The following is a 12077-nucleotide window of genomic DNA, read 5'->3' on the forward strand; positions in this document are numbered from 1 at the left end:
TATTTTTTTTGACACGAAAAATTATTTAAAAAACAATCACAATTGCCAAACAAGTTTTTTATCAAAAATGAAAAATTAGGACAAGAAACTAACCAAAACTTTTATTTACCTACCCAGTCGTCAGCTTTTTCTAGGGATCCTTTTTTATTAAGAGTTTTTTTTTTTGGAAAAAAAAAAAAAAAAAAAAAAAACCTTGTTACATAAAGAGGTAACCATTAGCGCAGAACAACTATTCATAACCCGTAATGTGGAAAGATTTTTGTAAAATAATAATAGATGAGTTTTATTAGTTTAAAAAACAATATTTAATTGGTCTAAGTTGTCAAATAAAATCACTTAAATTGAATTTATTGAATTGTATAATGAATTATGTGTCGGAGTAACGGACAATAATTTTATATAGTTGTGAAAATGTTAGCTGCAGTTGTGCTCGCCTGAGCCTGATCCAGGTGAGCAGCTTGTGGGCCAACAATAGGCTAAGAATTTGGCTCCTTGTTAACAAGATCATAAGATGTCTCCCATTGGCTAGTAAGATGTGATAGGCTATTGAATATTGATTGTCTGCTACTGAAAAAAAAAAAAAAACAATTAAAAATTGTCTTTTTCTTCTTTTATTTTTTTTCTCCTTGAGAAAACCATTATTTTCGAATTAATAGTACTTAAAGTTGGAAAAAACAACATTACTGAAATATATCAATTTTCTTTTAAGTTACTCCAATTTTATTTTAAAAAAGTATTTTTATTTGAAAATATATTAAAATAAATTTTTTTAATTTCTTTTTTAATTTTTAAAATCAGTACATCAAAATTATTGAAAAATATTAAATTAAAAAAAATTAATATTTTTCAAGAAAAATATATTTTTTAAAAAAAAATTTTAAAATAAAAATTATCTTACATCAACAGTACTTAATTGAAGATTAATTTTGACTCTTATCAAAATGCTAATAACTATTAAAGAATTAGATTGTATTCATATTAAATTTGATGCTAATTATCATTGCAAGATAAATCCACATTTATCATAAATCATGCAAGTCATGACTTAATGATGTATATTTGGAGAAACTAAATATGAAAAGATAAGTTTGTTAAGGAATATGGTTGCGGTTGTTTTTAAAAGTATTTTTCACTTAAAAATACATTAAAATAATATTTTTTTTATTTTTAAAAAATTATTTTTGATATCAACATATCAAAATGATATGAAAATACCTAAAAATATTAATTTGAAGTAAAAAAAAAAAAAATAAAATTTAAATTTTTCAAAAACACAAAAACATATAATATGGAACCATCTTATTAGAATATTTAAACCAAGTTAATTCATTTTTGTTCCTCTATCACATTTTTCTTAGTTAAGATTAGTATAATTAAGATCTTAATCAACACTTACAATCAAGATCCTACCTTGTGTAATTGAAATTGAAATCATGATTAAAATCATTTGTTTTTCACTTGTAATCATTAATGTTATATATAGCCCTGTTAACAAACAAACATGGTATAAAAATTACAAATATACCCTTAAAAGTACTAGTCATAATTTTTTTTGTGGTATAATTATGAAGAACAAAATTTTAGTTTAAAATTAAGCAATAATATTTGGATAGATAAAACACAAAAGTTTTTACTTATTTATTAAAAAAATGTCAAAATCCAAACTGCTAATTAGGGCATGAACAAGATCAAGAAATCCCATTAATGTCCAACAAAATAAGAAGTAAACAGCTTAAATAAGGGTTCTAAAAAGTATGCAAATAAAGCTCCATCACCATAGCTTTGTTCATCAACCAATCAACAATAAAATTTGATTTCTTATAGTCTAAAGCTGGCAGGTTACGGGTAGATTTTGTCAAACACGTGGAAGAATGTAACTTGCCAATTCATCCCTTAACATTCTGAGCAACGACCAATGGACGGGGGCGGAGCCAAGATTCAAAAATAAAGGGAGTAAAGTAAAGCTTTTCAAGAAAAGTGGGGGCAAACATCTAAGAAGTAGAGGATGAATTTGAAATGATAAAATTAAAGAGGACTAAAATGAAAGTATTGAAAATTTAAGGGGGTAAATGCATTTGTTCTTCTCCGTGGATGATGTAGCTCCGCCCATGCCAATAAAAGCGCGTTTATTTTCCTCTAACTTTCACGTTAGCGATGAAACATACATGATAATAAATTTGTAATAAATCAAGTTGTGTTTTATATTGTGGGATTCATTAAAAAATTGAGTTTGAAAACAAAGGTTTTATGAAGCAGTTTTTATATTTTTTTTAACTGAATTTCATGATTATGAGTGTTTGAGAGTGTGGTTGTAATTGGTTTTTTAAGTGCTTTTCACTTATAAATGTATTAAAATAATATATATTTTTTTATTTTTTAAAATCATTTTTGACATCACCATATCAAAATAATCTAAAAAATAAAAAAATATTAATTTGAAGCAAAAAAATTAATTATTTTTTTTTTTCAAAAACTCTTTTTAAACGCAAAAACAAATAGAGAAAACATTTTATTAAAATTTTTTATACATGTTTTTTTACTACACATAAACTTCAATACAGTTTTTATCAAACATGTATCTAAATCCAACTAACTACAACTAAAAGTATTTTTTCTAAACTTATTTTTTTCAAACTATAATTACAATAGCTACTTCAAAAAGAAACACCCACCAACACTAACTTCCGGCAATATTTTTATTATTATTTTAAAATGATATTTTTATAGATTTATTTTCAAATTATAATGTAAAATTCATAGAGAGATATGTAACATATAAAGGAATGTTGATGGGCCATGATTAATTTTTTTTTTTTTGTATGCTAATTGATAGTATGGACTATGGAGTACTAGTTAATAGATTAATTGTTAAGGCATCTCCATCCTGTTGAGAAGTCAAATTGAAAAATATATCATTCTATAGGCTCATCATGCACTCTAATATAATAGCCATATAAAATGCCATAATCTCATTTCTCCTAAAAAATAAAATAATTCCTACATATGTTGAAAAAAAGCCGAAACCCAACTGACCAAAAAAAAAAAAAAACAGAGCACAATATATTAAAATAACAGTATTTTCTTCTTCTTTTAGTACATTAAATGATAGTGTATATAAATAAATAAAAAATTATATTTACAATATTTAAAAATCTAGATTATCAAATTGACTTTTCTAAATAGCATTTTTTATGATTGGTAATTTATGAGTAAATAAAATATTTGAAATTGAAAATTCTCATAAAAAATAAACAAAAATGAATCAGAGAAGGAGACCCTCTAATTTGCTATAATAATTCCAGATATAAAATATTATTCTAAAAATATAGTAAGAGTTTTCAGGCATTATTTAGTTTATTTGTTCGTTTAATTTTCATCTTAAATATATCAATTTAAATATTAATTAAGTTTAATTTTTTAATGTAATTTAATTGTCCAGAGATATTTCAAATAGTATAATTAAATTTAATTTTGCAATTTAATAAGTTTATTTTAAACATAAAAATTATAATAAGTTATTAATTAAATTAAATTTTATATATGATTTGGTTGGAATAAACTCTCCATTATATTCCATTTATTCTCCCATCATTTCTTTTTTATATATATAATTTTAAAACTATCAGATACTTTAAGATCATGTGAGGAGGAGAATTTTTTATACACGAAAAGAGAAATTACATGAGTTACAAATGATAACTTAATAATTCTGTCAACCAAAACTATCAAAAGGATCCAATTAAAAACTTATTAATACATTAAGAATCTAATTGAAAAATAAAAAATGTGGGGACTGTCCTGAGATTTTCCAAAAAGTTAATATCCTCAATTTATTTATTTTTATTGAGAAGAAAAGGCAAGATTTTGAAAGATGAAACCCATAAAAACACGGCATTTGCCGACTCTCATCAGTCTTCTCTGCTAAGTAAACGCGAAGAATTTTCTCGCATTTTCCTGCACTTTCTCGCCATCTTTCCCGGAAAATATCCGATCAGGTACGCTAAACACCCAAACACTCTCCTTAGAGACTTGAGCTTGCACTGTATTCTCTTCATTTTCTTTTTGAATTAAAATTTCTGCACTTTAGCTCCTTAATTATGTCTTAATTTTTGCTAATTAATTGCTAATTGCAGATGCTAAATAAAGAGAGCGAGGACGGAAAGGAGTATTTTCGCAAACTTTCGAGAAAAGAACTTCAAAGTTTGTGTAAGCAATGTAGTTTGCCTGCTAGAAAATCAACTTCCGAAATGGTCGAATCGCTTGCGTTTTACTTTATGGTAATTATTTTATGAGGAATCTCAATTTCTGTTCTTAATTTGCTAAATTTGTAGTGTTGAGGACGTAAATTGGAAAATTAGGCAATTTTTTTATAAGTTTTTTGACTTAATTTTTGTTAATAGTTTTCCAAATTTGTAGTTTTGTTAATATTGTTTGGAATTATCTGTGTGTTTTATGAATATATGGTATGTAATTGATATGAGTTGTTTAGGAAGAAAGTTTTTGAAGTAAATGCTAGTTTTGGTTGGCATGGAAGCGTGTTTTGTTCAATAATGAGTCGCAGAATCGAGTTGGTTGAGCGCGGTTTTTTCCCGAAGAAGTATGATTTGGTTTCTTTAGTATGTTGTAGAAAATGTTTTTCGAGGTTTTTGAACTTATCGGCATGCTTTATATGCCAAATTCGTAGTTTTTGTTTTATTTGAAACCATCCGCGTGTTTTATGGATAGTTGATATGTTAATTTGCTATGAGCTTTTTGAGTAGAAACTTTGAAGTACTTACTAGCTTTTGTTAAATAATGAATTTTGGATATTCGATTGAGTGCAGTTCATTCTTGAAGAAGTTACCATTTTGTTTTTTAATATGTTTTAGAAATTGCTTTTTTGTTATTTTTGAACTTATTCATGAGTTTAATATGTATTTGAGGAGGTTGTTGTGAAAATTAGGCAAGTTTTAGTATTGTTTTGCATGGTATGCTAATGGCATGAGGGTTTGAAATTTTGTTCTTTTTTCCACGCGCAGACAGATTTTGAGTTCTGCATTTGTTTTGATATCAGTTAAAATGTTTTTGCTTGTTAGCAAGTACACTGAAACACTGATGCCTTGACATATTTGCAGAGGAAGGGTTTGAGTTTGGTATCATCTAGCACAACCATAGGTGGGGGTCAAAATGCTTTACTTCATACGTCTTCGATGCCACCATTGCAGCCTGCATTAAATTCTATACAAGGTTTGTGCCTTTGCAAACCACCAAACTCTGTGATTCTAATTTCATTGAATTTAGTATTATATTTCTGATTGTAAATTGAGTTTCTATCAAATTGATATAGATTTTTATGAAAACTGATCATTATTTCTGTTTCAGATGGTTTTGAACTCGGATCTTGTCCTGGAGAGGAGATTAACAAAGGGAATAGAAATTTCAAATACAATAAATTGGAAAGTTTTATTGGGCCTGGAGCTTATAATAAGGTTTGTTTATTTTTTTCTTTTTTTTTTTCTGGGTGAAAGTGTTTATTAAGATTTGAATGATTGAAATGCTTCCATATAGACCGTGCATGATGCATATTCCTCCTTTTTGATTGACTCAAGATGGGTCTTAAATTCCGCATGTGTTAATCAACATGGGAGATGTTAGAGGCCGGTATCAAAGGAATCTCTTGATTTTGAATACTTTTTATCTGCATTATAAGTGCTGCAAAATCTGATCTCCTGCTGATATCCACAGGAAATCTTTGGTGGCTTAATTAATGATTTTCGAGAGGTATCTCCATCTCAGTTTTTTTCTCAATATGCTGGGAGTCATGTCAACCATGATAAGCCCCAATTAAGCCTTGGTGGCAGGGTAGAAGATTCGCCCCCATTTCATGGTGCAGATGTAAATACTATAGCCAGTTCTGAAGAGAATGCCCAGCCTTCTATGATAACTACTGCAAATGTCCCAGCATCTTTTGAATTTCATGTCAGTTCGGAAGAGGGAATTAAGCTTTGTGTTGATCTGAATTCAAGCCCATCAGAGTGGATTAAGAAATATAAAAATCAAGTTTCTTTGTGCGACAATGTGGTTAATACCAAGTCTCGGAGTCTTTATCAAGAGCTTGGGTGTATTGGAGAGAGTAATAAGAAAATGAAAAGTTCTGTTCTTCAGAATATGGATTCTGACCAAATCGGGGATGACTCTGTGCAAACTGATCCTTCTCCAAGTTCAGTTGCAGGAAAAAATACTAGTGTGAGTAATGGTCATCCAGTTGGAGGTAATAATTCCCTAATCTCATCACCCATAATACCTTGTGGTGTAGTTGTAGATGTTACGCAATCCTTGGAGGCGGATCCAGGACTTGCCTCAGCTGAACCCAGTTCTGATGGGCAGAACCAGAAAACTTCGAACACTGAATCCTGTAGTAAAAAGGAGAGCATCGCTGCCCCTGATTCAGATATCACTGACACTACATTAGAAAAGACAGCCTGCAATTTTGCTGTAAACTCCATCTCCAACGGTTCTGTAGATTGTATTGCATTGGTGCATCAGAGTTCAAAGCGTGATGATGAAGTTTGTGAGAATTCAACCCAGCAGAACAGTTGTAATCTTGAGAATGCTAGTGCTGTGTTCCCTGGATGCTTTATGGAGATGCAGTTATCAGAAACTGGAAATTATCCTAAAGATGCATCATGTTTACCTCATAAAAATGGCAAATTCTTGGATCCATATAATTCAAAGCACAATAGAGGATCTGAGCAGGATGGATTAGCCAACTCAAGTGAGAACAATCATTGCGATAACCAGGTGCCCGCATGCTCCGAAGAGCAGGTTATACCTTTTCTTGTCTACTTTGGGTGAACATACTATGTTGCATTTTCATGGTTTTTCTTGATATCTACTATATCTAGATTTGAAAGTGTGGCATCTGGCTATGTCCTGTGTCCTAGATGTCTGGCCACTTTCTTCATATTAGAACTTGGAGATCAAGATAAATCACGAGGCAATGCTATGAAGCTTGAGCTATTTCAAATTATCAAATAGTTATGGATGGGAGTTTCATCTGCCTCACTGTCAAATATAAAATTATATTGTCACTGTAGAGACCCTTTGTTTCCTTTTGTTTTCCCTGCAGTAAGGTTAGTTCTTAGGAGAATTTGGAAGTGTGGGTGGATAGCAAAATGGTTTTCCAGCCTCTTTATCTACCAAAAGAAAAGAACATGGTTTTGCAATATCTCATCCTGTGGTTTTGATGATTGTAGATGATCCTTGGGTAAAGTTCTGACTAATTCAAATGTCAGTGAATTTTCCAATACTATTCTGTAAAATAGCTTTAGTTCTGACTATTGCTTGTGAGTTGTCCACATCCACTATTTTGTTGGACATTTCATTCATTGTAATCCTAATTGTGAGGTGCTCAATAGCAGCTAAATATTTTAAAGATTCCATGCTTCAGATGATATTATTGCTTGTCTCACTTAATTTTGCTGTAATCTTTTTTTCTGTTTGTTGCTGAAAGAAATGAGTTAAGAGTAGTTTTATGTGTTCTGCAATTAAAATTTCCCTCATTTGCTGACAGAACTGTAAAAGTTTTTGAACTGTCAGTTAGCAAATATTCTCTGATTTATATTGTAAGATTTACAAATTTAATCAGAAGACAGTTTTGTATATTGACTTCTCTAACTCTCTCATAGCTGGTCTCTTTTTGTAAATTGATTACTTGGGAAGAATCTTCTTGGCCCTATTATGCATTCCTCTTATGTGCTGGAGCAGCATGCAAAGCTGACTACTATTATGGAACCTTGTTGAAACAATATTTATTTATTAAAACGGAAAATTTTACTTCTTATCTGTAAGATATCTACATCTATTTTTGGTTTCTGCCAAGTATACCCAGTAAAGCTAATGAGTTAAAACCACATTCCACCTTTGCAGGAATGGAGCAATGCTATCAGTGGCAGGGAGAGTTCAGTGTAATTTATTTTTCCTGTAAAAGTCTCCTTTTCTACTGTTTTTTATTTATGCTGTTATCTGATTGTGTGCAAATCTGCCTCGTTCAGATGCTCGCAGGTTGATGACTCATTTGGTAAGACTTCTTTGAAGTCTGAAATTCTCATATCAAGTGAAGAACTCCTTAGAAAGAGGTCACATGTAGACAGGGCGAGTCAAAATGGCTGTGGTAAGCATGACACAATAATTTTAAGAAGCACAAGGCGCTCTGCTGGAAAGGTCCTTCCTAGAAGATCCATGAGGCTAGTCTCTAAGGTTCTCTCTTGATGCATTACTTTGGTCATACTACGAATTACCGCAAATGGACACCTCGTTTAAGTGGATAACTAATCATGACCTAGGCCATACATCTACCCAGTAGACCATGACCTATATTGGCATCAGAGCTGCTAGTTTTCATGTCTTATGTTCTAGGCTTCTAACTTTTTGCCATTGTATTTATCTTGAAATGTTAGTGATTCCCTGCTATTCTTGCTTTCTTTTGGTTCCAGTGAGTTCGGGTTCTACATGCTGCCTGCATCGCAACAATTGGATTGATATTATTATTTGGCTGTTTCCAAATTTAGGGTACAGTTTATGGTAAGCACAGCACTCATTTTACTCTTTACTTTCCTTGGATGTGAAACAAGCCAAATCTTCTCTATTGCGAAGCAGTCTGTATATAGAACATCTCGTTTAGAGTTGTTGAAAGGGAATCATGTTATTCTGTAACTACAGTAGATACGGTCTGCTCTTTAAACGGATCGGTTTCCGGAATCATGCATGCATTCATTTATTAATGTGCTTGCTCGCATACGTTCATTTTTAGTTAAACTGATTAATCTTCCAACTGAGGAAGTTCCACCTAAAATAACATAACACATGCTTAGACCTCCTGACACAGATAAAGGCCCACAAGTTTAAGAACAGAACACTCATCCATTTCACATACACATGGCTTAAATCGAGATTGCTGCTCTCTTACCACGAAGTGAATTATATATATGTGATGATGATGATGATTGGCGTCATTCATTCATTCAATACATATGTACATGCCGGCCATGCATGCAGATACATGTATATGTATGCATGGCGATAATTGACTTTAGATTTGTATTAATGGCCCATCTTACTTTCATTAAGTTGCAGATTCAACATTTTTTGGAGATCAGTTCACACAGGAAAGAAAACTACAGTCTTCAAGGTGGTTAAAGCCTTGTAATTTTTCTGCTGCCACAAGAGCAGTCACAAAAGCAATCTGAATACTGAAGTACAAGGTAAATATCAAATTGTTGTCTTTTTTGTAATAATTATCTGTACTGTATTTTTTTTCTCTTGTACCGATTGCCAGATTTGTATATCATCCGGATTTTGTAACCTCCGATTCTTTTATGAATTCGTAAAACAAGATTTCCTGGAGTTTTATTGATCTTTGCCTTGATTTTTCAAAATCTTATGGTATGTTTTATCAAGTGGAGAGAGGATAAAATGGAAGGACGTAGAAGGAAAAAGGATTAAAAATTACATGCCAAGAAGCATTAGAGAGGGGTTTCTCCTCTTTTTTGTTTTTGTTGGGCTTTTATCCTTCTAGTTGGTGAAGGCAGAAGAAAATATGAAGCTCAAAATCCAATGGGCTTTGCTATGGACAAAATATGAAGCTCAACATAGGTAAGGTTTGAGATTTTCCAAGTTGAAAGTTAGCTCCTTCAGCACTCGACTTTATCTCATTTAAACTTACTGTTTTGTTAGAGTCAGTTCCACCAGTGTTTTTAGATGCTCATTAAGTGTTGACAAAGATATATTAATCATAGTTTATTAAGAGAAAAAAAAAAGTATTCCATTTGGACTGCCTAAGGATCCAAACCCCCAAAAAATCATAGCTTATTAAAATATGATGTTTAAGGAGAATAAAAAAGAGAGGTGTGGGGCGAGACCAATAAGGTGTGTTTGAAAAGCTATGTTTTTCAAAAAAAATTTGGATTTTTTTATTATTTAAAATTAATTATTTTTTTACTATATTTTCATATTGTTTTGATGTAAAAAATAAAAAATATATTATTTTTATTTATGCCTGAATAAAAAATACTTTGAAATTATCTCATTTTTCAAAAACATTATAATCAGGTTTCAAATGGCTACCTAGTGAGGGACCTAATTAAATAAAATTTGAGTTTGAAGATCTAATTGAGGGTTGGAGGATACATTATGGGCTAATGTTTAGTTTCATCAACGTCTGAGTCTGTAGGAGATTCCTCGTCAATAAATTTCAGCATCTGCTCAGTCAGTTCACTTAAATATTTATTTATACATGGAGTTTATACCTTTCTAATTCCTTGCATATGAAATACACGTAAAACGGACATCTTATAATTGAAAATTTGAAAAAAATCACAACTCGTGAAGACTACCAGGGAGTGTTTGCACTGTATTTTAAAAAAAAAATTGATTTTCTTTTTTTTTATTTAAAATAAAATAAAAATTATATTTCACATCTTTTGTTGTTAAAATAATTTTTAAAATAAAAAATTTTATTTTAATATATTTATAAAAATATTTTAAATCGTTATAATTTCTATAATTTCAAAGAGACTCTACTCTAAATATAGATTAATGACCTTGAAGTTTCTACTAACTGCAACATAAAAAATCATAAATATTATAACAAATAATTAAAATTAATAAGAAAAAAAAACGTATAGCTTCCAAAACAAGTGAAGGCATAGTACCTAACATGATTATATCTCGGGCGCGCTGGATCAAAAATTAATCAAAACATTATTATTTTAACTTTTTAAATTTAAAATTATGGTATGTTTTTTTTTTAAAAAAAACCTGGGTTTTAACTAAATCAATTAATACAAGTTAATTAATTGATTAATTGAATCAATAAAGTTAAAATGGATCAATTCTCTAGCTAGATCCCAAAATGATCAGGTCTCTAATAGACTCGCAGCTGGGTTTAATAACAATGAAATCTATTTTAAAATTATAACCCTTGTGTTGTTTTCTGTTCCTTACTCTTTTCTTCTTCTTGGACGGTCGACTTTTTAATTTATATAGCTAACTGTGTGGCTCAAGGTTGGTCAATGTAACCGATTATTCAATTTAAAACTCTTCAATTTTTTACATTTTCATTCTAAGCACACGAATCTACTGGACTTTGTTTAGTGAGGTCATCGTGTAAACCGTGTTTTTAAAAAATTTAAAATTTATTTTATTAAAATTTAATATAATTTATATGTTTTAAATCGTTTTGATGTGTTGATGTTAAAAATAATTTTTTAAAAAATAAAAAAAAATATTATTAACATACATTTTGATATAAAATATTATTTAAAAAATAATTGCTATTACATTATAAACATACTCTAATTGTGGCCGCTTCAAAAGGCAGTTCTCTCACTTATTTACGCAGTCCAAATCTTTTTCTATGAAAAGATTTTTCCTCTAATGATTTACTAGATGTGTACCCTTGTGTGTAGCTCATAACATGGGCTCCAAAAAGCTTACTAGGTTTCTTTTGAATAATATTGATTTGATTTAGTGGTAATTATGGGTATTTCAAGTCGATTTATATGTTAATTAAGTTTAAATATATCTTTTTTAATCACATTGATATGATATATTTTTATGAATCTAACACATTATTATATTGGATGCTTATCTCAAAATTCATTGAATTTATTTTGCATTGTACCTTATAATAGGTTGCTGCGTTCTTGGCATCCATTCTTCTGTGGGGTGGTCAAGGAGAGATTTCTAGGTATCCTAGCCAGCTAGGGTTTGCTTGAAGCCTGCTAACCTTTCAGATTATGGTATTTGATCCTCCCAACAAGATTAAATATTCTATTAGAAGTAATATAAAATAATAGCCGTTTGAGAAAAATATCAAGGCACACAGAACTAGAGGAAGCAAGTAGACAAAATAAAACTATAGAAAAGTCTGCAGCTTAACCTTTATTTTTTGGACATTTACTTATTTGTTTGTTTTGTAAGCTATAAAACTTGGTTTGATCTGCTTTATTACCTGACTCTGAAGTTTGAGTAATAAGTTAAATGAATCAATTTAAATTGATTTAAGTCGATTTAAAACAATATTATTTCAAGTTTTT

General features: G+C 30.1%; 1 protein-coding gene across 6 annotated transcripts; it reads left to right on the forward strand.

Moving 5' to 3' along the window:
• The first annotated feature begins 3858 nt into the window (after positions 1-3858).
• Positions 3859-9384, forward strand: LOC118038552 (uncharacterized). Of its 6 annotated transcripts, none has more exons than XM_035044937.2 (9): positions 3859-3995; positions 4134-4277; positions 5115-5226; positions 5362-5468; positions 5725-6804; positions 7909-7946; positions 8034-8238; positions 8475-8562; positions 9109-9384. In XM_035044937.2, exons 2-8 carry the CDS (start codon positions 4134-4136, stop codon positions 8475-8477), a joined length of 1689 nt encoding a protein of 562 aa, XP_034900828.1. In that variant the 5' UTR covers positions 3859-3995; the 3' UTR covers positions 8478-8562; positions 9109-9384. The 6 variants fall into 6 exon arrangements, with proteins under 6 accessions (XP_034900828.1, XP_034900829.1, XP_034900824.1 ...); XM_035044938.2 differs by having other exon boundaries at positions 9115-9384; XM_035044933.2 differs by having other exon boundaries at positions 8034-8225.
• Positions 9385-12077: the final 2693 nt, after the last annotated feature.

Source organism: Populus alba, chromosome 17, assembly GCF_005239225.2.
Source record: "Populus alba chromosome 17, ASM523922v2, whole genome shotgun sequence".
Classification (NCBI taxonomy): Eukaryota; Viridiplantae; Streptophyta; class Magnoliopsida; order Malpighiales; family Salicaceae; genus Populus; species Populus alba.

Coding starts and splice junctions, on each gene's coding strand:
- LOC118038552 (XM_035044933.2), top strand. CDS start 4,134: ATGCTAAATAAAGAGAGCGAGGACGGAAAGGAGTATTTTCGCAAACTT. Junction 4,278..5,114: donor CGCTTGCGTTTTACTTTATG/GTAATTATTTTA, acceptor ACATATTTGCAG/AGGAAGGGTTTGAGTTTGGT. Junction 8,226..8,474: donor CTTCCTAGAAGATCCATGAG/GCTAGTCTCTAA, acceptor TTTTGGTTCCAG/TGAGTTCGGGTTCTACATGC.